This window comes from Lissotriton vulgaris, chromosome 2_2 (genome assembly GCF_964263255.1).
Source record: "Lissotriton vulgaris chromosome 2_2, aLisVul1.2, whole genome shotgun sequence".
NCBI classification, from domain to species: Eukaryota; Metazoa; Chordata; class Amphibia; order Caudata; family Salamandridae; genus Lissotriton; species Lissotriton vulgaris.
The window spans coordinates 106402560-106430528 of record NC_141688.1 but is presented as its reverse complement, the minus strand read 5'-3'; the positions used below and the strand labels follow the sequence as shown (position 1 = coordinate 106430528).

The window sequence follows — 27969 nt, the reverse complement described above, 5'->3', positions numbered from 1 at the left end:
CATCTTATGTCAGACACAGCAAGAGATAATCAGGTATAGCAACTGGGGACAAATGACAAAGTTTTTTAAAAGATACTTTATTTCTAAATATACATTATGAAACAATTTATAATAAAATTACATTATGAAACAATTTATGATAAAATTACAATATGTACAAAGCAGCATCAATGTAAAAGAGCAAGCAGCAGAAACGTTACTCCTATGAGCCTTCTTCCATCAAGGAGGTAAATAAGTTCTCAACAAGTTCAGATCTCAGCTGTGGGATTGTGCTGATTTTCATGAGTTTGCTTGTTGAATATTTGTTCTTTGTAGCCTGTAGATTCAAAATAAAGAGATTAGCATTGGCAAGTTGACCACAAAAAAAATATATATATAGCCATATTGTAGAAGTGAGTTTTGGAAAACTGAGAATTTCTGCGATAGGGACAGACTTTTCTTGGAAATGTTGCCGCCATGTATTGAAGGCAGCTTGCTGTGACTGGCAAAAGACATTCGCTGCGAAACACTTATATCAAGCCCAACAGTCTGGTCTGCAGGGATCCATTTTCTACCGCATCCCACTGCTTCAGCAATTCTCCACAAACTTAAAACCTTGTGGATATGGAGGCTTGGACAAGTCCAATTAACCACTTGGCTGCTAGGCGTTTCCCCCCCCCCCCTGTGCTGGAAATTGCCATTTTAGTGGCACCATGACGAGCTCAGCTCGTCATCAGCACACGACACCCGTGGGTGATGACGAGCTGAGCTCGTCATCAGCATCGATGGGGTTAAATCAAGAATCAGGTGCTGCTTTCAGAAGTATCATGCCTAAACAGGACTCGGAGCTACCGAAGTACTTAAAGTAGTACTGTAGCAGCAAACATATCTGCAGGTGTTGATTAACCATATAGATCATTGCGATGCTTAACCCAGTTTTAGCATCTGATCTATATGCCTTACACATTTGCCAATGTATATAAAATAAAAAATAAAAAACTGTTGGGTCGATAAGTGTTCTTGTTCCACACAGTTTGTCGAAATACCAGTTGTTTTCGCGTTAACTTTGGTTAACATTAAGGCATGGGTTCAGTTTTTTTAAATAAAGGTAAGGGCTAGCGTTAAATGTTCTATAATAATTGGAGTCAATAGGTTACAAAAGTGTAAACTATACATTTTAAGTGCATTTCTAGGCTAGGGGAATAAAGTTTGGGACCAAGAAGAGTGAGTGTAATTGCAGACAATCTTGTGCACCGTTACCAACACTCAGAACTGCAGTTTTTTCTTTACCGATAGGATCTCTGCATCTGGACTTCTGAAATAGGCAGCATGCCCATGGTCCAGTCTAGATTGAATTAATAGAGTCACGGCCATGGTATAGAAATCCAGTGGGATATTTTTTGGGTGGGGTAACGGGAGCTCAGTTTTAAATACCAGAATAGCATTACTCTTGTGATCAGGGTTACCATGGAGAGATCAGAAACAATACCCAGATTGTTATTTGGCGGCATGGGTTGAGTGCTCAGTACTTCAGGGTACCAAGCTAGATTCTATTTATCTAAATTTGTATGAATAGTTTAGTCATGTGAGGGTCTATAACTCCCTTAAATAAATTCGAACTGAAGCAGTTTAAATCAGGAATAGAACCAGCATACAATAGATTTGGTTGACTGCTTGATAGCTTAAAAAGTTATTTAAAAAGTTATTTATAATTAGCATATATTTAGAACTGTACTGCCCTCACTGTAGAAGGAGCCAGTGGGACCCTAAAGAGACAGGATATCATTTTTAGTCACAATGTTCTTTAAAAATCTCATACAATACAATGTTGTTAAAATGGCAGCGGTGAGAATACCGATCCCAGTGAAAATAAATGCAAACTCTGACCAGCTCTCCCTTGAGGTATAATGTAGCAAGCACAATATTGAAACTCGCATTAACCGGAACGCTGCACAAACACTGAGGGGACTATGACTAAATACTTACAAGGTGTTTGGTCAGACTGTTATTCACTCGAACTACATTCTTTGCCAGGTGTTTCATGACCAGCAACAAGCTGTCCTCGGAATACCCAGTGTAATACTGTGTAGTAGGATCCTTAAAGAAAGAAAAAAGATAATTTACCCTCAATGCAGTAGGTCATTAAATGTGTACGCAGTGTAACATCAAGAGCTAATGTAATTATACAACGAAGCTCCAGCTTTAAAAAGATACGGAGTAGCGAAGACGAGCTAATTGGTTCAATTAAAACCTAGATAGTCGATTGATGGGCATGAAGAGATTTCAGAACTTCGTCAAAACCTCACAATTATAATTTTAGGCTCGAGTATGAGACCAAGTAAGATCTTAGCCAGAGATCAGCCTAGGTTAAAAAAAAAAAAAAAAAAAAAAACCACACACCATTTCCAAACAACCCACACAAAGCTTGCATCTATGTAACCACCCCAAAACCTGTCCCTGGAGCACATCATGTCATATCTAATGCTGCAGGATAACCTAGCCTTCGCCCACCCTCAAAGACCATTGATACATAACTCAGGGATACCATCTGTGCGCCAAAGTATTATAAAGGTTATGATTGGAGTAGCACGACCAAAGCAAGATGATGGAGTTGCGTGGCAATGTACTTGCTTTTGGCATCAGTATCCATGAGGGGAGAGCTTGGATTCATGCAGGTAATTGGTGTAAGTGTGTGAAGGTGTACTCTGATCCATCGAATAGCTTTTAAATCCACACATAAGAGTTGGAACAATCAGTGTGGAAGCTGGAGAACATACATACAATGTTCTGATGGGGCTGGTAGAAACTCCGCGAGATAGTGTGGTAGCCTTCAACTGCGCAATTTATATACTGCATTGGTAGGGTAAGTGATTTTGCATTGTACATAAAGATTTAACATAGAAATTGCATAGTTTACTCATTTTACTATACGAAGAGTAAGAATGCTCGAATAGAAAAGCGATTTTCACAAAATGCCATGAAGTAAAGCCTTGCGCAGAGAGTCATTGACTTGGTGAAACCATCAACCACAAAAATGCATTGCCGTACAAACAATGGTTTGTCTTCTGATGTGACCAGAGAGGCCCTAAACAAAAACAGTTCAAGTGGTGATGGTATGGAAAAAGTAGAAGCTGGAATAATGAGGATAAAAGCTTAGCCAATTTTCCAAATCAAGCGGAGAAATCTACTCACTATGGCGAGTAAGCCTTGATAAGGGAGAGTGGTTTAGGGCCTACTCTGATAAATATCTAGAGGAGACAAAGAATGGGGTTTTGTTCATTCGGAAAGTGAAGGAGCCATAAACATGTACTTAAATCTTGTAAAATTTGCTGTCTGTATAAAGACAGGTCAAATGTGAGCTTCGGTTTTCCTAAAAGTTGCTGCATATTTTATGCCCGAGTGGGTTTTACAAAATCCTTTAACTTTGCAGTCAAAGAAAGTAAATTAAACTGTCTGACAATCGTGCTGGGTGCACAACATTTAAATAGCTTGTAAATGAACTATAGAAATATTTCAAATTATATATCCACATTATGGGAAGCACTTTTGTAATTTCGAAGCGAGATGGACACAAAGGTTTTCAAAGCCTCAAAACAAATCAGAATACTTTTCTTGGTGATGGGCAAGTGATAAAAGTTCGCTGAAACCAGATTTACTCCAATTGTCGGTTGTACACTGCATGTCAGTGGGAATCTTTGTGGCCATTTTAATGGAAAAGGTCTGCCTGTTTATGACTGCTAGCACATCATGCCGTTAATATTTCTGAAGAGATTAGAAATACACCTGCACCCGCCTTAACGACAATGCTATTAGTGAAGTCAGTCAAGTCAGGGTTTATCTGTACCCTGTATGTGTGTTAGATCACACATGGAGCAAATGTTTAGTCAATTAAATAAGAATTTGACTCAGCAAAATATCATATTTGCCCAAGATCCAACAATAGGAGACCAGGGCATCACAGTTGGGTCAGATTTACGTCGATAGACCTGCAGGTCTGGTAAAAATGTTTGATTCAAGGCCAGCAAATGTGTTTAATGGTAAATAATTCCAGCATAAAGGTTGTATCCAACACCAGTCCAACAAGGCCGGCTCACTGGATCAGCTCAACCATAGTAAGATTAAAACCTATGCAGTGACAGCTTCTAAAGATGTATGTAATGGCAACCCCACTCCCCTACACCCTCCTTATGGCCTTATCCCCTTTGTAACCAACATCGGACACAACAGGAGGCCAATGTGTTTATTTTCATGGAGAAGACCAGAGACTGGTAAAGCACAGGATGAACAACATTAGCAGGTGATTGTGAAAGACACCCCTCCGAAACCGCTTTTACGCACCTCTAGAGAGAACCCAATGTATCTTGCTTGTACAGGAACCTAATCCCGTACAAGCAGTCTTGATTGCACCATGGGGAAACTAGCACAGGCCAAAAGAGAACCGATCACTTCATTAAGAGCTACAAAGAAACTGAGGTCAGATTATACCAGACAAATTATCCCCGGCCTCAAGTGGCCACCAAAACGGTGTAGCTTCCATAAGGGCCGCCAGAAACTTAGTTAATGCATCACTTCACACAACCACTTCACTAGCTACACAACACACTTTCATAATGTTTCAAACTCACCCAGCTGCCACGTCCCAAAATCTTCTGAGACAGGCATAAAGCGGCTGCAGCAACTTCCGAGGGGCGAAAATGAGCCATATCATAGTCTATCAGCACCAACTCCATCAGGTATTTTGCCAGCATGTGTGTTACACCATCAGCCTGCGATGGCAAAGTAGGTTAGGTTACATAACATTTGCATTATGCAAGGAACAGGAAGCGCCAAATGTTGAGTGAACCATCTAACGCACTTTTGTCATAATTTAGGACCTTTGCAAACAAGTATTGGAAAATCTGGGAATAGTTAATTCTTTTTACTTTTAGCATGCATCACTAGAATAAAAGATTAGGCTGTAGCCTAAATCTGGCAACCATATGCTTGCAACAAAAACACTTTAAACAAATATTGTAATTCATGTGCGTAACCCTATGGGTGCTTCCTAGCAGGGAGAAAAGATTAAACCAGTGTAAAAATTCTTTAGCATTGATGAACATTCAAGAATAGGATTCTTTCTGGAACAAAAAGTTACTAGAAGTTTTGAATTCTTGAAGCTGGGAAGCTAGTTTAAGCACACATGGATGCCTAAAATATATGCAAACACTAGCACTGAAGTGCATGCAGTCACTTAATGCAAGAGGCATTGCCTGGCCTACTGCCCCTTGCTATATGCTATATGCTGTGAACAGAGCAAAATAGCGAGAATAGCAAAAAAGGTTAAAGGATGAAAGGGGCAGATACAAAGACCCACGATGCATGAATTTCATTATATATATATATATATATATATATATATATATATTTTTTTTTTTTTAAATGCACAGACGACTGGCGACCAAAATGAAAGGCAAAAGCCTCCTTGAACTTGGGAAGAACCAAAGCTGTGAGGAAATGGCATGGGAGAATTGAGTACTATTACACTGTTGAAATGACTGCAATCACAGCGGCAAAGCTTCAACAATATTATACTATACCTTGCTAGCTCTGGATGCTCTTCGTAAGAAGTGGATTGGCAGTGGTCGTCCCAAACTGAAGTTTAGCCCTTGTAGTATCAACTTCTCCATTTCCAGGATCTGAGCATTGGAATATGCGTTGTCCGTCATATACACAAAGTCCCTAGCCTCGGGAACAAAGATTTCTTCATACTTCGCTGCCAAGAGTAGGGAAGACACTCCCACCAACTGAAGCTTGTTTCTGGTAACTGGCTGAATCTGGAAGTGATATCAGAAGATTACATGCTCAAGTACAAACACTTGCAGATCTACGACAAACCAGTCACATAATGGAACTATTCTACTGTAGTAATGAACAAACTCCCTTTAAGGCCATATTCTGCCTTCCCATTTCAAGCTGCAAAAATAGAAATAAAACCACAAACACTAATCTGTGCAATTGGAACACAGAAGCAATTACCCATCAAGCAGCTACGGCTTAGACCGTCTAACACACTACGCAAATCATTTGAAGGCTACATATAAAGCTTAGGCTACAGATGCAATGGTCTTACACTGGAAGAGACCATGCAATACTGTATGGTTTGGGGATCTATAACAACTGCCCTCGTGTTGAAGGACGGCACCTGAAATCCTCCATTAGGAGGAGGATGTGGAGCTCAAAGTCAGAAACTAAGACATGCCATTTACTTAATAAGCAGGGTCAAGAATGAACAATAAGGCTAGACCTGTAGGCAACTTGCTTTACAGCATGTGCAGCAAAAATAGCCAATCCAGTTACTCTAGTTGGAGAGCCTAGCTCACTCTTTATGAAGACCGACCCTCAACGCTGCTGCAATTCAAGCATTTTAACCGGCAGCTTATCACCTTAAACAATGTCCCCATAGCTTTACTCCAACATGAGGCACAGGCTTCGCGAATTGCCAGATCAAGGTTTTACTTTTGCATGCAACAGGCACAATCACATTCTTAGCTCACACCCTATTCTGGAGTTTAGAATAAAGGTATTGCAGTAGCACTAATCAGACAGCGTGGCAGCAAGCAACTGATTCGTTCACTTGCAATGCAGATGGATTTTAAGAGCATGGTATGGTTCCAGAGGGAACAATGGGTGCAAAGCTAAAGAACCTCCATTACCCGTTACATCAGGTTTCTCCTAACTGACGACTAGCGGTCCCACGGGACACCAGTTATGTGAAATGCAGTGCATACTTACTTGCAAAAAACGATCAATTAATGAGACACACATGTATAGTGTTTCCTGAAGAAGCTGGAACTTGGAATGAACTTGAACAAGCCAGTCAATCAGGATAGCACGCATGCGCCCATTAATTTCCCGTCCATCAAGGTACCCTGGAAACACAGGCTGTTGCACCTGGAATATTACATAAGAAACACGTTTAATGCAGGAGTCAATTTAAAACATTTAAATAACGATAATAAACAAAAGTAAATATGGGCTTCAGCAGCTACAAAAATAAATAAATAAGTAGACTCATCTTAAGAGTCTTTCCAAATATTAAAAAAATAATGTTTACCATGCCACTTTCATAAAAGTGCAAGCCTAAAAACGGTGAAATTCTGCACTAAAGTCTCTTGCCACATGTGTAGACTGCCAACATTAGCAGAGTTAAAACAAAACCAGGCCACCCAACCAATTGGCTACAACATTGCATATGTCAGCCATGTGTCTTGATGAGCAACCAGTGGCACGGTCCATCTTGCTCGCCCATACAATTTATTTTAAAGAATTACTGCGATTAACATACAACCAAACAGGGTTTCTTGGCACTAAAACCTACAGTTCAGTGCACAGAAGTCAATGTCCAACAAGTAAAGCCGCGTTTTCAGACCACTTGGTCCAGATTGCAAATGCAGTGGCAAAGGGTTCCAGCGTGTAGCAGCAGCCAAAGCGAAGCTCTTCCACTGGTCTTGCAACAGCATTTGGTTGCATTTAGCAACTTTTGGATGCCAGGTTAAATGAGACTGGACATACTCACTAAAGGCGAGGGAAAGGGTGCAAACTGCGTTACGAAGTTATTTTGATTTGAAATAAAATATCAATTCCCTCTTTAAGGAAGATTGATTTGTGAAAAGCTAAAAGGTGGACTGTTTGCAATACTACATAACTTTCCATCAGTGACACCACAATGAACCAAAACCCCCTTAAGTGCAAGAATTAAGGCACAGTAGTCTGAATAATGAATTTTCCTAGAGATGTGCCACACAACCACCGTAGAATTTGCAGCCGTTATTTAGAAATGTTGGGACCCACGTTGAAATCTGTATTACAGTGATGGTCCAGACAGCGGAGCAGGAAAGAAAGTTTGGGGAGATGGTCACCTGATAGTTGCTGGGGTTCAGTTTAGAAAGCCATCCCAAGACTGGTCTAGAGATCTTGGGAACTGCAAGTACTTGCACCAACTTTGGTGAACCACTCCTGAACTTTGTTTCAACTCTTCAATCTACATGCACTTCATAAACCAGAGTGCTCAGGGGCGATCTGGAAGAGAGGCTAGCGGTGTGCGATCCATCGTAGACTTCAAAGGGCTCCCATGAGCCCCTAAGCTGACGAGCTTTTGGAGACGCACCTGCTCGCCGGAGAGTCATCGAGGCCGGTGATGGTTACTTGGCAGCCTTCTCATCCACCCCAAATACTTTCTCTACTGAGGAGGGAAACTATACCGAAACCCGGGCCATGTCTCGGGTCTAGAGATCTTGGGAACTGCAAGTACTTACTTGCACCAACTTTGGTGAACCACTCATGAACTTTGTTTCAACTCTTCAATCTACATGCACTTCATATAACAGAGTGCTCAGGGGCGATCCGGAGGAGAGGCTAGCGGTGTGCGATCCATCGTAGACTTCTAGAAAGCCATCCTTGCTACAACTGCAAATCCTTAAGGTACATTGTCCCAAGACGGACATACACTAGAATAAGCCGCAGATTATAAGATGAATTACAGAGAAAAAAAAAAAGTCAAAACATAAAAACGTCAGAAATCGCTAATGAGCTCAGGTGCTAAAAGCCAGGAAACCCTAGAGATGGAGCATAGCACAGACCACCTTAACCAGCAGTTATATGGTGCAGCAGTCTAGGTTTGAAGTAAACTTATTTTTTTCTGGTTACCCCGAGTACAGGACGCTTTCCTCGTGTTAAGCTTAGTTTACAGGCACACCAACAGTTTAAGTGTAATAAAATGATTACAAAAACGCTGATAAAGCAGTAAACTTGTTGGTTAGAGCAATACAGGCCTGTTACAAATAGATTTGAGATGCATGCCTTGTACAAGCTATGCTCATGAGTTTGTGTAAAATCCTTTAAGAAACTTTACTTTCATCCTCCTTTTCTGCCGCAAGGGCACAGTAGCAGTGACCCACAGGTCTCCTGTACAGTGAAACTGTCATGTAGTGCTCATCTCCAGGCTGAAGAAATCTTTGATGGTGTGAAGGGGGGCTTTTGCTTCAAAGCCTGCCAATTACAACATGAAACGCTTCCATCACATTGTGGAAGGTTGAACCTTATTTATATACAGATTACATATCCAAGAAACCAAGGAGACGCAAGAACAGTTGAGCCATTGGACTCAGCCAATAGTAGAACCCAAATATTTAAGCAGCCAGTCCAGCCTATGGATAAGATACAAAATAAGAAAAAAATATAAGACGTTTTTATTGGTCACTATTCTGATTTAGATTGAAATAAGTTTCCAATGCACCAGGAGACCAGTGTATGGTTAGGGTTTTAAAGAAACCCATTTAGAAGACCTTGGGGTTTTATGGTTGGTTAAACATCTTCAACCAGAAGTGGGGTGATTAAAATATATATCAAGTTCATGAAGGCACGGAGAATGTCATCACTAGGATATATATATATATATATATATATATATATATATATATATATATATATATAATGTTATAAAGTATTACAGATGTATTGCATCAAGGAATCAGATATACCCAATTGAGAAATGAGTGCCAAAGTCAGCCATAAGTTACTAGGCCAAGGAACGTCTTTTACACGTTAATCAGGGCTTAATTTACAACTGCTTTCAAGAAGACAAAGTTATTAACAAGTGGTATATTACCCATTCTTCAAGTGGCTTTAGGTCTGCCAAGTGTAAAGCAGGGAGATTAGTTACCTATCAAGGATGTAAAAAGTTTTACATGGCAATAGGGAGTTGCTCTACAATCGAGAGACCATATCATTGTAATTACCAGTTAATGCCCCTACCGTCATATGGCTTCGTTTAGAAAACTGAATCTACAAGCCAATCCAGCCTCCAGAAGTACAAGCAGAAAATCTGCCTCATCACCACTTCGAATGGCAAAGAGTGGGTGGGGCAAAAATAAATAAAAGATCCAGAAGGGGCAAAAGGCAGTGACATCTGCAGACTCAATAGCAAACTATTTACACTTCCATTACTAACCCAGAGTACAAACCGTCTGTAGCTCAATGCGTTGCATTTACATACCTCTAGCTGCCGGAGATAAACAAATATTTCCTTGGCATAGCTGCAACACTGTTGAGGATTACCATCCTCATCAATATTCTCCACATTTATCAAAGCATCAGAGAAGGCTTGACACAACTGGTCTTCGTCCATGGAAACAGCATTTGATTTAGAGCAGAGAACCTTCATAAAAAAGGATAAAAATGATACAAATTATAGAAATAAAAAGCAGAGTTTCAAATATTAACATCTAAGCACCATTAACCTTTTGCTCATTAATGATCACATTGCAATGAGCTCAAAGCTGATTGACACAATACAGTGAAGTAAAGCCTTTTAATGGTCCATGATGAATGGGTCTAGACCAGTGCCACAGGAATGAAGATTCTGCAGTCATGGTCATAATCACATAATTTAAATGTTGCCGTAGGAAACCTCTACTTTTCAGGTGCATAATGGGCCATTAATACTTCAGGGCAAGCCTGACCTGCAAAGCAAGGCATGGGGAGACTACAACCCCCCCCCCCCGCCCCCCTCTAGTCTTTGATCCTTTGGTCTTTCTGAAAATACTCAATCTAAATACAACCTCAAATCTTGAACTCCTTACAGAGACATTGAAACCTTTCCTAAGTTAAAAGGTTTTTTTTTCTTTTCTCCCCCCCCACCCCCCACACACCACACACACTTGTGCTGTTTCTATACATAACTGTAGATGGTCATATGGGCAGAAAAATTAAGGAGATATATACTACTGTGAGAGACACCTATAGTTCCGGTTAGATGGCAAATAAAGTAGCAAAGCTGTGTTAATTTACATTGTGCATATAAATCAGTATCCCCTCAATTTCATTCATTTTGCCTTATACAACAGGAGCCTTGCGCTTCCCTAAGGCAAACTGTTCTTTTTCCTAACAAAACTGTGCATCACTTTGAAACATGAATATATAGAGGCAAGTTAACGGCACAATCGCATTTCCAGTGTGCCATCCATGGGAATGCAGGCATGTACATAAAGTAAATAGGAGGTGCACACTACAGAACGCAGTCGTTTTGAAAAAAACAAATTTCACCAAATACAGGAGAAGGTTCAGGACTATTCTCAAACATCTAGTGAAAGGATTGAGGGTAGGTGCGATCTAATTTTACAAACTAACCTGGCTGAGGTCAGTTTTAGCCTTTGAATCCTGGAATGCCTTTTGCTTAAATGAAAATGTTGGTTCTCAAGTGGATAGCTTCCTTCTCCTGAAGGACGCAACACGCTCATGCCATTTATATCAGAACCCAATGACCTCATCTGCAGAATCCGACAGGGATCACTCAGCCCCACACTTCAACATATACATGACTCCTCTGGCTAAGAGAAGATCCCACAGAATCATCATAATTCTCTATTCGGAAGCATGTTTGGAGGACTTCCGCAAAACAAATGTTTTATGAACTTTGAGCTTGGAAACACAGCAGGACTACTATCTCCTGTAGTATCTCTAAAGTTCAGACCCACGATATCCTTTAGGCCGACACAGTAACACAGCAAGGTAGGACCCCTGGGGAGACCTATCTGATATATTGATCCCATCTTGCGAAGGACAGAGGAGACCGAGACTTCCCGGCCAATATACTGAATAGAGATGCTGAGGTTCCTGCATGCAGATGCTCCAGCTCGCAGTGGTATAACATCCCTCGCAGGGTGTCCAACTCGAGACTAGGACGGGGTTCCATATTCTGAGGTAATGGTGGTGGACTAGATTCTTTGCATAACACCTACACAGACGCTAGGTGCATCTAGTTAGGGAGGAATCATAGGAGCAGCATTTTTTATCATGTATTTTATGTACTTTTCTATATTGATGATTACTGCAAGATGGTAGAACTTTACCATCCTTTTACTTTCATTGTATATATACACACACATCTGCTATTGTCTAATGGTTGTTGCAGGACATCTACTCTACACTAGAACTACTCAATAAATTCTTATCGAAAACATTCAGGTTGTTTATTCTTTGTATCTGAGAAAACCTAAGTGAGCACAAGTGATTTGAGCGAAAAGTAGTCTATTGTTGCCACGATTCGGAGGGATCAGGGTTGTCAATTTCTGAGTTTGCCAGAATCTATTCTCTCCTTGGTAAGAGGAGATTATAGTGGCACTGTGAGCTAGCTGTTAGACTGGCTAATATATTCGGTGGGGTGCACAGAATCAGTCTGCCACCAATCCCACAGTTGGTTATCCAAACGTGCAGATCCTGTGTAGGTTACATAGGAACTACACGACAATAGGAGGTTCAGTCTTCCTAATAGTACAATTATTAACTCAGTTAACCATATTAACAGCTTCGCTGTTTAAACCTTCTGGAGATGGTAAAACTTTGTACAATCTTGGGATATGGCACGCAACCCACACGGAGGACGAAAAACTATGAAGACCACACTGGGGCGGGACTTCAATTATGTAAAGTGCTTCAAAAACATGTGACGCCGTCTCTCCTGACATTCAGCCTTCAGCCCATGATTAAGTGCGCCAGCACGAAACGTGTCGGGTAACAGGACTGCTATTGAGTGTGTTTGCTTCAGCTTTTCTTTACGCTCCGCATCCTTCAGTAAAGTAATTTTCCAGCATAAACCTTACTTGTTTGGCGTGTTCTTCCACGGCAGGCAACTTGTGGACTTGATATACATACATATATATATATATATAGAGAGAGATTACTCCTGGGCGCTGATGAGGCTACACAGCTGAAATGCTGCATTCGCCCCTTTGTGCCGAATTTGAAAATAAAGCCTCCGAAGTGTTCCCCTTTTGTGGTCTCCGCCTTTCTTTGTTGATGGGACTCTTGCTGCATTTTGTCACGCCAGCCAACAGTCTCAGGGAGGGGTGGAGGGGGGGGGGCATGCACTATCACCTTTGTCCTCTACTGATTCTTCAAACAAAGGGCAGAGTGGAGCTGCAGGGGCCCTAAGAAGGGGTGAAAACCATTAAAGACTCACTAACAAGAAAAAGGTCTTTTAAAGACCTGTAAAATTCACGCCGGGAAGAGGTCTAATCCAGGCCGTCACACGCGCAGGGGGAGGGGGGGGGGGGGCCTCCAACCTTGTTAATTCCTACATCTGAAATGCTTTAGCTGCAGTGGGAGGCAAGGAGCCCCCTTTGCTAAAACTGAAACTAACCATTTCAGAGCAGAGGAGACTTGCCTCACACTGCAGATGAAATGAATGTCTGTTGCTTTCAGTTTTAGCAGGGAAGGCTTCCTGCCTCCCACTGCAGTTGAAGCATTTCAGCTCTCTGAATTTACCCCCATCCAGGGAGGGACATTTCTTCCCAGAAAGGCGACAATGTTGCTTTTCAAATTACACTGGCAGGAGCTCAATGATCGCAGGGCTTAAAGGCTTTTAAGTTGCCAAAAGACAAATCCCAGTCAGGTGTTTAAACAGCCTGCAAATTGCTTCTCTGGACACTAAATATGGGTTCCAAAAAAGTATGTATTCATTTAGGATGTAACTTTTCTGTCTTCATTCCCTTTTATGATCAGTCATCATTCAGGCAGCCCTAAAACACAATTTAAAGTGCTTTCTATTTATATTTGCGGTTCAGAGTATGAACAGATAAGTGCTGAAAATAGAGCTTTAGGTGACTGCTTATTTTTGTACCACCTGGGACAGCAAAATAATCAGTTGGCAACCCTAATCATAAAACTGGAAGTTTGTTGCAAGATCAGCCCAGTATTTATTTCCTCCACCCTCGATCCCTGGTTAATGCCATAATTGCAATATCAAAACATATCTGAAACAGTGCGCTGCTGTCAATAGCATGCTGAGTTACTGCAAGTGTCTGGGAATGCACCCTGCATTCAGACAGCTTGCTCCTCATTCTCGCCCTTCACTTTCATGCTCACCCTGCACTCACAGCGATCACAACTCCCTCATACTGACCCCCACGCACTCAGACCATCCACCCTACACTCAGTGATCACTCTGCTCTCACAAATCACTTGTGTGGTTTTCCCGGTCCCTCAACCTGCAGCCACCCAAGCACACTACCCACCCTGGACTCATGTGACACTTCACTCACCTGTCCCGCTCACTGCTCAATCTGCAATCTCACTTAAAGCCAATCACTAACCGCATTCTTTAGTCCCACGCTGCACTAACATGCACACCCAAATTCATATGGTCACCTCACTCACCCTGCAGTCACTCCACTTACCCTACTCTCACTCTTGCATACCTCACTGTGCACTCACATGAGCATTCCTGCCACCCTCACTGCACAGAGGTTTAATGTGCCTGCTACAAAGGTGGTGTACCATGCAGATCAAAGAACTGAGGGGCATATGTTCAAGGAAGTTGCGCAGTGAGGCGTTAGCAGGCATGGGTACTCAAACTCTCTCAGGGGCCGTATTTACAGTGTGGTTTGTGGCAGAGGGCCGCACCGGTGGGGCGGGGTCATTTGGGGGCGGGGCTAGAGGGGGTAAAAAAATGGTGCCGTTCAAAACATTACTAGACAATGCTGTATTTCCAAAGCAGATGTAACTACATGCAGCACCCATTTATAATATTTTTCTATTAGCAGACAAGGGCAATCTTAAGTGGGATTGAATGGCAATTTGCAGCAACAGGATATTCAGCACATGCCCAGTGCAGCACAGGCTTCAGAGTCCCAAAAATAGATGTTAAAGACAAACACTATGAACTTATTTTACATTTCATGTCACCAATTAGTTTTCTGTAATCTGGTACCAAGTTGGAAACGGCAAGCCTTAAGAGCTGCTCCAGATGTATGTCTGTAAGTTTATTTTATAAGTTTGCTCTTCAACAGTCCCATTGTGGAAAATGAACATTCACAAGCATATGTTATCCCAGACATACAAAGTACCTTCTGGGCCACTGTAACAAGAAGAGGAAACTTGTCAGGGGGCACATTTTCCAGAATTCTTCTGGTGCTTGCCCCAAAAAAGATGTTGCGAGGGCTGAATTGTGCTGCATGTCAATGAGCTCTAGTTCTGCTTGAGCCCTTTCCATGCCAATAAAGGCAACATCAAGATTCCGTGCACTCACCATCCAGCCAGCCCTCGCCTGCGTTTAAGGTCTTTCTACAGAGGTCGCGAGGGCCTGGCTCGTGCCTCAAAACAGACACCTCCATGCTCACAATTTGTTTTCCTAACCTGCAGGTACGTGTCTCGAGTCTTGCCGCCCGCCATGCTTCTGACCCCGCATCTGTGACCCCGCATATTCAGTGTTTCCCTCCTCGGTCCCCTTGTTTCCACCTCCCCACCCACGATCAGCGGTGTTTTGAAAACAAATTGTGAGCATGAAGGTGTCTGTTTTGTGGCACGAGCCAGCCCTCGCCTGTGTTTAAGGTCTTTCTACAGACGCCTCCATGCTCACAATTTGTTTTCCTAACACCGCTAATGATAGTGGGTGTGGGTGGAGAGGTGGAAAGGTGGAAACAAGGGGACCGAGGAGGGAAACGCGGAAGATGCGGGGTCAGAAGCATGGCGGGCGGCAAGACCCAGAACACGTACCTGCAAGTAAAGTAGCACTGAATATTCTCCGGCGTAGAAGGCTGCTGCAAAGATTCTCCGGTGCTGCAAGGACGTCAACATGGATACAGGAAGCTTCGCAAAGGTCCTTTAAAAGTCCGCTGTAAAAGCACTAGTTACAGCTGAATTTTCAAAGGCCCTGTGCTTCGCGCCAGCCAGGTGCCGTATGTGACGTTAGAGGCAGGCCAATTAGAGGCAAGCAGTAAGCAGAGACGATGGTCGCAGGAGAAAACATAGTGACTAGGTATTGGATACGTATTCACTACGTATGTTCCTGTGGCCATCTTCTCGGTTTACTAACTTCCTGGGATAAACATTGGTATACTGGAAACCAGGTCCACGAGTCGCCAAGAAAGGCCAGGCGGGCTGCCAGCAGCCCGCGGGCTGTACTTTGAGTACCCCTGGGTTAAGGCCTCTGACACTTCAGAAACTGAAGGCTGCACCATATTTACAACAATATGGTGCAGCCTTGCGTTTCCCCCTGCGCTGGTGCTACACTTAGCAGGGTAGCGCCAACGAAGACACCACTGCACCATAGTGCAAGGGTGTCAGAGTGCAGGGAAAAGATTCTTTATGTACAGGAGGGGGACCTTCCTGTACATAACAATCTTTAAATGCCATTTGTCTCACTTCCATGTGCGCTACTTAATGCAGCACACATAAATCACAAAATGGATTTTTTTTAAAGATTGCAATTACAAGACATTTTGCTTTTTCCATGAAGCAAAAATGAGGAGAAATAATGCATTTCTCTTAGTTTCACCAGTTTAAGACCAGGTTTTCCCTGTTCTTAATTTTACGCTGTGTCACATTTGCACTGCCCTTGTAAATAGGGCGCAACCACCATTTCACGCTAAGCATAGCATGAAAGGGGGCCTTATGACATTTTAAAAAATTCAGCTGGGGGGGCGGGGCTCAACCTTGAAAAGTTTGAAGACCTCTGCTTTTTTAGAGGGTGGAGTCAGCGAGAAATAACTAGGCTTGCTGATTGAGAACCTAACATCATTTCACGTTTAGGCCTACCTTCAGTAACAAGAGGTCCATGAGAGCTAGAGGATCATCCAACCCCGGATGTTTGCTTTGGACACGTGAAGCTCTAAACTGGTACAGAATTAATGTGCAAAGTGTGGTATATGCAAGAGACACTTACTTCTGGGAGAGGTTCCTGTACAACCGACTTCACTGGTACATGCTGCCTTGGCCTCATCGAAACATTGGAAGGTTTGACAATAGATTGCACCTTAACCGGTACTTTGACATGCTAGAAAAGTAATAGCGCCATCAATTTATTTTATGCAGATAGTCACCAAATACATATAGACACTACATGCAAAAGATTCATTTCATAATCACTTGTTCAAAATACAATAGTACAACTAAAAAGAACAGCCAGCCAGCCAGCTGGTCATATTGACCCGTTATCATGCATGTTACACATTAGCTTGTTACACATGCCTGCATAAAGTGACCTCAAACACCTAACAGCAGGTAGAGTTCCACAGGTCCTTCTTCCAATATATTGGTTCAACAAGGTATCTTTTTGTCCTTATGTTTGGAAGGAAATCTTTATACCTAGGATAATGTTGATACATACAAGGACTACTTCATAGGCAGCACTGATTTACAAGGATGCGTTCAACTCACCCTGGGTTGCCAGCGGCCCAATCACCAAGCCCATTCATTATCTAACCATGGCATTAAGTAATGTACAGCATTTTAGGAATATATTAAGATTAAAAGGCAACCATTCAGGACTGGTTAGTCCGTGGGTGAATTGTCATATGATACTCTTGAGCAATCAAGTAGGTGACTTTATAGAAAATAGTGTATAACAGATTGGGGGAAGAACAAGCTCTTCCTCTTTCAAAACTCAGATTGAATAGGCAGACATGAAACTGGGTAACCAAGTCAAGAAATATCCAAGTGCTAGTGGCACTACAGAAGGCAGCATGCATACAATAGGTAGTTGTCAAGTCCCATGTTCTTACCTTTACTTGTTGCACTCCAGCAGTAGCTTTATTCCCAAGCTCTCCCAACACAGCTCTTTTGCCAGGGGGCTTTTTAGTTCTGGCAATTCCACCTTTTGAAAGATTTTCTGCCTCCAATGAAGCCTAGAAGAAAAACGCAAGAGCAAAAAAAAAAAACTATCTTCAGTTTTGTCACAAGCAAGGACTGGTCATGAGTCATCAGCTCATTGAACAACCTCCTAACTTTGTTATATATACTCTAGTTCAAAGGAGTTCTGTCAACAAAATGGCAGCAAGCTCACACCTGTGGATTACCAAGAACAAAAACACCTTAATCAAATTGTCTACGCCCATGTAGGCTGCTTTAAATTGAAATATTGGTCACTAAGAACTGACAAGGATTCTCCTGGCCAAAAGGGTCCACCCGAAGCCCTACCTCCTAATGATGGCCCTCTCCCCCTCTTAGAGACATTTCGCCAACCTCAGCCGCTTGAAAATAAAAAATAAAAAACATGTACCCAACCTGGACTAAATCAAACATATCCCTGAAGTAGTCCAGAAATTACTCACTAGCAGGAAACTGACATTACACATCTACGACCCAGTCCCTGCTGTGATTGTTAAAAGGTCAGTCACAGCTCTCCTCTATGGACCAAAATAATTAGCTCTTCCCCAAAGAGTGGCTCCATGTCATGCCCCCAGTCACTCATCAGCCAAATCACCCCACTCAAAAAAAGCTGCCGACCAGAACATTAATAACTGCTAACCAATAACTAACCTTCCTCTTGCCAAAACCATTGAAAATAGGTGTGCTCGCACAACTAAACATCCACTTGCACAACATCTTCCAATCTGGGTTCAGGAAAGGATGCAGCGCAAAGACTACAATACTGAACATCAGAGACAATCTGCACAGATCTCTGGATGATGGCCAGGCCTGTCTCCCAGTCCTCCTGACCACCTTTGATACTGCAAACTATGACATACTCCTAAACACACTCTCGCAGCATGCAGGCATCAACGAAACTGTCCTTCAGTGGTTCACTCTTTTCATGAACCAACGCTCACAGCTAATCAAACTAAACAACTCAACACTGAAAGCACTGGCAATCTCACAAGTAAACTCTCAAGGATCAATCAGTCTCCTGCCACATTCAACCTCTATAGGGAACCCCTACCACGGATCCTGAAACAAGCCAGAATTGGCAATCTATGCAGAGGACACCCAACCCTACATGAAAATCTTGTCAGTCAAAGACATCCAGCACATGACTAGCACTTTGCAGTTCAATGCTGGCTGACCAGCAACCATCTTAAGCTCAAACAAAACCAAACTAGTTTTCCTCCAACTTACAGAAAAATCCTTTCCCGAAGATATCTGGCTTTTAATATCTCACTGCGCTAAACTGTCCATCTCAAATTCTGAAATACCAGAGGATTACACCAGTCACCCAAGCACAAAAGAACATATTAATAACTATGCACAATAGTGCCATCTACACACTGAAACACCTTAAAAGTCAAACCCTTTAGCTCCATCGAAGGCCTAAAGACTGAGTTGCAATCCTCCTCAAGCTGGACTACAGTAATGCAACCATTAAGGGCGCCCCAAAAATACACCTAGCCTCCTTTAAAGCCACACTCCACGCAGCGGCTGGACTACTGTCAAGAGAGTTGCTTTGATCACATCACCCCCCCCCCCCCTGAGCACTCTGAACATGTGTATATCTGTGGCATTTACCAAATCGCATTTCTTGCACCTAACTAAGGCACCCTTTGCTATTTTAGAGAGTCTAGCTGCAAATAAGTAGGCCCTGTGTATGGTAAAATAGTGATTCCTGCTCAACCAAGCAGGTTTCAGTATAGAGAACAGTGTCTGGAGGGTGGTCTGCCACACCTCCTCCCAGCACACATCTGACATGACGTCTCCCCACAATTCCTCTGCCAATTTAAACTCTTATCAATGGTTTCAACTAGAGAACAAAAAAATAAATTTAAAAAAAAGAGGCTTCTTTCCTCCCTACAGGCCTGGAGACCAATTGATCCTCCAACGTGTTTCCTACCCCTACCGGCTTATTAAGATTGTGACCAGATCAGCAATTGTATATACTTAAACCTGGACATATTCTCCAGTGTGTTATGAAAGAATTCCCTAGGTAAAAGGGACCCATCCAAGGCCAGATCTTTCCAAACTGTTATCCCTGCTGTTTTAAGTGGGATTACTGGTTGATCCTTTAAACATTCCGGGCTACCGGTGAGTCCCAAATGGGAGCACGGCTAGAATAATAAATTGAGCCCGGTACAGTGCTCAATTCTAACCCACATTTGTGCTGCCGCCAAGAGGACCTTCAACCTTTTCTTGAAGAACTTTTGATCCCCAAACTCAAGTGGTAGTCCAGTTCCTTTCAGCATCTCAGCAAACATAGTGCCTCTTCCCGAGCCGTCTGGGGATTTCAAAAACATCCGGGAATGAGATGCCTGAAAGGCCCAGGGATAATACTGAAGGTCAGGGAGCGTAAACCCCCCCCCCCCCCCTTCTACGCCTTAGTTTTTTCCACGCTATTCTTGTGGATTTATATGCCCAGGCAAATGAATTCATGGCTTGTTGCAGTTTATCTATTGTCTTTTTTCGAAATGCAGAGGGATGGTGCAGAAGAGGAAAGTAATTTTAGGTAATACCCATTTTAATCAAATTAATTCTCCCAGTAATAGTCAGAGGAAGATGTACCCAGGATTTCATAACCTTTTGGTAAGTAATCTCTAGTAATATTTGAAATTTTGGTCCCTGCTATTCTATCTATATCTTGTACGATCCTAACACCTAGATACCTCATGTCACCCTTGGTCTGGTACCCATTCCCGGACAAATTCCATACCATAATCAGTTTTTTCTGCATTCACTTCATAGCCCGATATCTGGCCAAACTCTTGCGCTAATCTAATAACCCGAGGGAAAGACACCTCCAACTCTGATGACAAGATCATAATGTCATCGGCCTATAGGGCGACCTTCCTCTCCCACGCTCCAAACTTAAACGGTATAATACTTCGATCTTCCCTCAGACGATGATCAAAGGGCTCAATGTACAAGTCAACAAATAGAAGCGGGGAGAGTGGTCAGCCCTGTCTAGTGCCCCTTGTGATCTTAAAAGAATTGGTCAATTTCCCATTGACTAAGAGTCTTGCAGTGGGATCTTGATATATAAGCGGTCTAGCTCGACAAAATTTCACCAAGATTGAACTTTTCCATAACAGCTATTAAATACGTCCAGTTGACCCTGTTGAATGCCTTAGTGGCATCCAATGTCATAACTGCCAGAGGTACAGAGAAGGTAGAGGCCAGATCGATTGCACCTATAAGATCATGAGTTAAATCTGATAGATTTCCGACTTACAAAACCCTCATGATCCGTGTGTAGCATACTACCTGCTACACCTCCCAGCCTGTCAGCCAGGATCCTTGTGAATACTTAATAATCCGTATAGAGAAGAGAGATCGGCCTATAAGACCCACAGCTTGCCGGATTCTTTCCTCCTTTCAAAATTAATGAAAAGGTGGCTTGACCCCAGGAGGTATAATACCCCCAGATAATGTTTTATTGAACAATTCTGTCATAGTGGGTATTATTGCATCTCCCAAAGATTTATACAGTTCCGCCTGGATGCCCATTGGGCCCAGCTGCCTTATTCCCTTTACAAGCGGCGATAGCCTTTCTAACCTCCTGCTCGGATATGTCCTGCTCCAAGATCTCACTGAAGGGGAGTGAATATACATTTCCCTAACCACTCCTGCACAAGGGCCTTATCCACCTCATTATCCTCCGTATAAAGTGTCTAGAAAAAGTTAAGGAAAACCTCGCCAATTTCTTCATCCGTAGACACTGAAGAGGAATTATCCTTGCTTTCTATCAAGTTCTGTGTCTTATCTGACTTGACCTTCCAAGACAGAAGTTTACTGGCTCCCTCCCCATATTCAATATGTGCCACCTTACTGGCTTCCCATGACCCTTTGCTGGATGATAGCATCGAGCTGATCTTTAAGGGGTTGTGGTTCTGATATAGCTTCCTGTCTTCTAGCTGCATTTATTTCCATATTCAACCTAGTCTCAACTGCCTTCATAGCAGACTCTTTTTGTGTCAGTTCTTCTCTGTATTGCCTATTCTTATGACACTACGTTTATGACTATCCCCCTTAAGAATGCCTTCCAGGAATCCCAAACCATTGAGGTCGCTGTAGTGCTGATGTTCAACCCAAAAAAACATCCTGATTGAGATAAATGTGTAACCTCTAAATTGTGTAGAAGCAATACACAATCAAATGTCAAATTCCGTGAGGGCGCACCCCCTACCAAGCATAAGTCCCTCCAGACCGCTGCATGTTCTGATAGGTGAGGCGTCAAATAGCCCATGTTCTTAATCCTACCCCTAAGATCGTGACTGAGCAGGATATAATCTATCCTGGATTTATGATCATCATCATCATCATTATTATATTAGGATACGCCTAGTTGTACATCCAACCTTTCTCTCCATACACCACACAAGCCCATCTGTCATCATTGGTATTAAAACCTAGGGGAAAATCAGTGAATATTTTAACGTACCAGCCCCAAGGCAAAAAAGCAGGCTTCGATCCCAGCGGTTGATCGCCTTTAAGAGATAACTAGCTGGGGATTTGGGAGGGGCCCTCTGCACGTACCTGTAGTATTGATAGCCATTTTAACATGACATAATAAATGTTCTGTCACCTCCTTGGTGATGGATTGTTTGTGCTTGAAGCCCCCTGGGCTGTTTGACATTATTCCCTGGAAGCTGTTGAGATGAACAGTAATAAAGACAGCTTTATCCTCAACCTGTTGTATTCGTGGTCACTTCAATTGGCGACGCGGTTGGTCTACCGTTCATCTCTACATCCCACATGTGTAGAGTCCATCTACTCAAGATTTAATATATATTTTTTTTTAAAGGAGTTTGCTGCTCTAAGAAGAAATTTCTCTGAAGTGCATCGGATCATATAATCACCGATGGGACAGTGTCTCGGCTGATACAGGCAAATTTTGACAGACCTTTGGGTACATTGTGAGGAATCTTTATTTTTACCCAATCTCCCACCTTGATTTTATAAGTCCTCACTTCCTTGTGAGAACTCACTCCTGAATGACAAACTCTTTTCTTTATTATATACAGGGAGATATGCCTAATCATTAGCACTCACTTCAGAAGATGTGGCAATTCTGGAAACCAATCCCCTCATCCAAGCTGTGCACATTCAAAACGTAGCAACTCTCCCTCTCAACAACTCAAAAGGACTTTTCCCCAAACTCAGTGCCTGGTGTGGTTTGAGGAGCCCAAAGCATACTTTGTACCACCTCTCCAACATCAACTTTTTCAGAAACAGCCCATTGTACACATTCAACCAAAATGAGATTCATGCACTCAATAAAACAGTTTCCTTGTGGGTGGTACAGTGCAACCCGACGGTGAATAATACCGGATTGATTTAGAAAACTGGACATCTCTTTAGAGACAAACTATACTCCGTTGTCTGACACTAATTCTTTGGTAAATCCCTCTTGAGAAAGACTCTCCAGGAACCTAATCACTGTGTGTCTTGGGATCATAAAACATACTTCCCACCATTTGCAACAACCAAAGCAAATCTGTATTTATTGGAAAATGCATTGAACGGTCCAATAATGTCGAAAGCCAATTTCATCCAAGGACCAGACGGCAACTCAACTTTCACCTTGGGAGGAATAAGTCTTGATCACGGTCACTAGAACAACAAGTAAAACAATTTTCAATCATATTCTCAATATGTCGATCCATTGATGGCCACCAATAAATGGATCGAATCCTACTCTTGGTACAAGTTTGTCCAAGATGACCCTCATGTCCAGCCATAATACGATCTCTCAGGCTTTCTGGAGGAACATTCTTCACCACGTAATATCATCTGCCCACCTTCTAGAGACAATTCATCAGCCACTTCGAAAAAGGTTGCAGATCGCCATCTAAATGTTTTTCCTTCGGCCAACCTTGAATGATTCTGATTTCAAGCAAGCAAAAAAAATATCAGAGTAATGCATCAAACCATTCTTCCTCGTTGAAACATCCTCAATTACAAACATCAATGCTTGCAATTAAACATTCCTCATCTTCATCAACTAAAAACTCACTATGCACATATGGCAAAGGCAGTCTGGAAAGTAAATCAGGTCTGCTGATGTTTTTTCCTCCAGGAATGTGTTCAACCGCAAAATGGTATTGAAGTAGCTTAGAACTCAATCTAGCTATCCTGGGAGTGTGATTTTTCACTACAATACCATTCAGAATAGGGATGAGAGGTTTGTGATCAGTCAACAACTTAAAAGTCCTACCCCAGAGAAAACTTTTAAACCTTTCTACTGCCCAACAGCAAGCCAGGAGTTCTCTCTCAATGACTGAATCATTGTTCTCGCTGGGGCGTAGTGATCGAGAGACAAAACCTACAGTATGTTCAACACCAAATTTTATGTGAGTCAACGTACCACCAAGACCATCTAGACTTGCGTCCACAGAGACAATGGATTCCATGGAAGGATCAAAAGGAGTCAAAATGTTACGAGAACTAAGTTCACTCTTAATATTTTCAAATTGAAAGGGGATTCTTCCAAGAAAAGCGCTGATAGAAGCCATTGTCAAGGTTCCTTCTCCAAAGACTTAAGAGCAAGTTTCATCTTTCATGGGTACGTGCGAGTTTTATTCCAAGTTCATCTCTAATTTTTCAGCCAAAAATGCTCATTTACGTGAACTTTTGAAAAGAGGAACTGTTTTTCTTTGGGATCAAATGGGTCAGACAGATTTTGAAAATATTAATATTTTTGTTGGTGCTTGCCACATTTCCTGGGTCTGTAAAAAAATGTGTGGCAGGTTTACAATGCTCAGGCTAGCCTGATCGGCTGCCAACCAGGGTATATCTCTGCCCTTATTAGACTTAAGGCAGTAGACTATGATGTCTCTCGTCAAGGAGGCTGCTTGGTTTTGCCACACCTTCATCCAGAAGATCACTGGGCAGGTATTCATGTAATCCTCAATAAAGGGCAAGTTTAACTCATGATGGCAAACAAAAGCAGAACTGATTGGTGCCCCCAAAACTCTCCGGCAATATCTATTTTCCTCTACCTGGATGTTATTACAATTTGCGTAGTCCCAAATTTCCGCTCCATATGTTGCGGTCGGTAGGCACAGATTTGTATATTTTCAGAAGGGGTAGCACTACCTCCGTTCTTCTCTGTTTGGGGGGGGGGAGACAGGATCGAGTTAACTGCTTTTATAAATTTTCTCCTGCTGTGTGCCAAATGGGCAACCAAGGAACCGCTATCTGTATATACCAAGCATGGGAAAGTGCGTGTGCATAATATTTTTCGGGACCAGAATTAATAACATTTACAGAATCTTTTTTGGGGCCACAATTCATGTTAAAAAAAAAAACGTTTTAAATTTGTTCAAAGGTCCAACTTATACATAAAATCCCACAGTAACAGTATTTGTAGCCACTTACAGCACACCACATAATGAACTCCAGTAAATCAAATTGTCCATGCTGGCCATTAGACAACGATGACAATTTCAAGGGCCACAATCTAATATTTAGACGGTAATTGCTCCGATGTAAAATTCAATGGCATCCTTAATTCCTCTAACTGACAAATAACCCTCAAATTCCTATAGATTTCTTCATGTAACTTCAGAAATATAACAATGCTGTGTTACAGCTGTAGAGCTATCTTAAGAATGTTTGAGGTCCTGGGCCTGAGGCTTATTTGGGGCTACCAATTGATTCATTGCTAAATTTGCAAAGAACGAGTGTTGGTGCATGGTAAGTAAGAAAGCTTTCAAGTGTTTTGTGCGGATGGGTGAGAATGTGTGTCTGAGACAGAACATGTGTATGTGTGAGCATGACCTGTGTGAAAAAGTGGAAGACACAGTAAAGGAGGGAATTACATGAGCGAGAATGAATGCAGATGAGAGAACAATAATAAATTAACTGAGTCACTCTGTTCGTCACTGAGTGAATTGGAGTGAAACAGACAGGTCAGAGAATGAGTCAGTGTTGCAATCAGTAACACTGACTGAGTCAGTGTGAATAAGGTTTAGTGGCTGGGAATGAGAAGAACCTTTATGAATCAATGAGTGGGACTGAGTAGGTCAGCGAGACCAAATAAGCCAGAGGACTGAGTGACAATGAGTAATCCAAAATAAGGCTATATATGCGAGATTGAGTGAATCAGAATGAGTGGGAGCGAAAGAGAATAAGTGATCCTGAGTGAGTAAGAACAATTAAAAGTGAGTACAAGAGTGATTGAAAGTAAGTGAATGAGACGAGGTGAGAATGAGCGAGTGTAAGACTAGGAGCAAGCAAGTGTTCCCCCAAAATCTTCAAGAAGTCAGGTTTGGTCACTGAAATTCGAGCCAAGGATTACGCCTAAACTTTAAGGTCACCAGCTGCCACTGCGACAGATACTTTAAAACGAAAGCTGGATTGTTGTTGGTAAACTTGTACTAGATGGAGATTGGATCCGCGAATCAATTGTTTAACTTGTTGTCACTTGCCATCACACCCAAAATCAAAAGGGCTATTTTGGATTCTCCTTTAGCTACGGCGACTCACGTATGCAGGAGGTTTAATCAAATTACTACATTAAGCAGCAACAGAGAGCAAGCCGAGTCTATCGACAAAACCGTCATGTACGCCACAATTGTGCAAAGCACTTGCAGATCGCCCATAATGAAACACAAAAGGTTGTCCATCTTCCAGAATAAACCCAGAGCATTATTTTTGCTATACAGAGCAGTATCCAGTTGGGAAACGCGTGCCTACAGAGGTGCAACATGGAAAGGATAAGCAGAGGACTTCGACTTGGATAGTGTGCCCGCATACCACTTAGAAAGAGATACGAGAAAAGTACCGTCCATGGGAACTACAAATACAGCGGAGGTAATGAGGTAGGCGTACCGGAGGGACATTTGCTACTGAGAAAAGGGTGTCTCGATTAAAGGAAACGATGGAACAAACACCAAATGAAAGAGAACATCGAATCCGAATGAGTCCAATAACTAAAACGATTAGGAACATAAGCGGGTCTACTGAATTACAGGAAACGGGGTGCAAACACAGATCGATAAAGAAACAAACTAGACTTGGGAAAGGGACAGAATACAAAAGCCGATAAAGCGGGCACAGGTAAAATGAAAACAGACCCTCCCCTATTCCTGTACTCACGATAGGACGTCTCGCGTGCATCATTTCGGTAAGGCTCTTTCCCGAAAACAAATAATAAAACAACAAAAGTTTGGTGAATCTATAGGTGCCTAGGTGCTGAGTGTTTAAATGGCGCGGCGCTTCCAGCCATTGGCCAACGCTTTGTACAATGCTTCGTTCTCATTGGATTGATCTCGGAGTCCTACGCTCCGTAAGCATGGTGACGAAATTTCGAAGATGGCGGCTCTAACACATTTATCTTGTCGCGAGATAGTACCGAGAATAAACACTTCCCAAACACTAGACCGCGCAAAAAAATGAAGTCTTCAGAATCAAGTACATTTTATACCAGGTTGGAAATGTATTAGTGACACCTGTATTTCCAAGTTGCAGACGAGTGACTATCGTTCCATTCCCATACATGCCAACATTTCAGAAGAGCAAAGTGGGAGAATTAAAAAAAATAAAATCGGGAGAATGGGGCATTGAATCGTAAATGCACGTTTTTTTTTTAAACATTCAGATGCACGGAGCGCAATGGCAGGCAGAGAGAGGGTGATGCAAGTGTTGTGCACTGGCCTGGCAGGTTGCTGGCAGTGCATGCACTCCTCCTCCCCTTCCTGTGTGGCAGCAAGGGCTGTAACAGCTTCCCCGCACAGACACAGCCGTCCCAGTACTTCATAGGTCTTTAAAAGACCATTGCCTTGTTAATGACGCTTTGTTGGTTTTTCACCCCTTCTAGAGCCCCTGCATCGCCACTATGAATATTGCTGGAAGAATTAGCACCTTACACAATACCAAACCCTGTCAGCTAAAACCCCAGAGGAATCGGGTTTTTGCTTGCAGGAATCGGGAGGCGGGAGACTAGCCTTCAAATCTGTAGTCTCACGCCTGAATCGGGAGGGTTGGCATGTCTGCATTCCCGTTTGCTGAGCCTGTTTTTCAACATGGCGGCATACGTTGGATGTTGCGCGGTGTACCGTTAGGTGTGTTCAGTTGGGTGACACATGAAATACTAGAACTGGCGTACTCTACAATCAGAAGGACAGAATCTAGCAACCGTACCCCGCATCAAACTAGCCAGGATGGGTAGCCGTTCATTCAGATATCTAGCCGCCAAACTCTGGAATGGCCCCCCAGACCAGATCCGAGGGATACAAGATCTGCTATCTTTCAGGAAAGCAATCAAAACACACCTCTTCTGTTAAACAGTATTCTCCCTTCTTTCCT

General features: G+C 42.4%; 1 protein-coding gene across 1 annotated transcript; it reads right to left on the bottom strand.

The window, feature by feature from the left end:
* Positions 1 to 61: 61 nt before the first annotated feature.
* On the bottom strand, positions 62 to 26910 carry CCNB2 (cyclin B2). Its single transcript, XM_086959384.1, has 9 exons — positions 26761 to 26910; positions 17517 to 17639; positions 16679 to 16789; positions 10013 to 10174; positions 6751 to 6909; positions 5556 to 5792; positions 4605 to 4745; positions 1966 to 2076; positions 62 to 316 (listed from the first exon to the last, which is right to left on the bottom strand). Exons 1-9 carry the CDS (start codon positions 26782 to 26784, stop codon positions 203 to 205), a joined length of 1182 nt encoding a protein of 393 aa, XP_086815510.1. The 5' UTR covers positions 26785 to 26910; the 3' UTR covers positions 62 to 202.
* Between the last annotated feature and the right edge of the window lie 1059 nt (positions 26911 to 27969).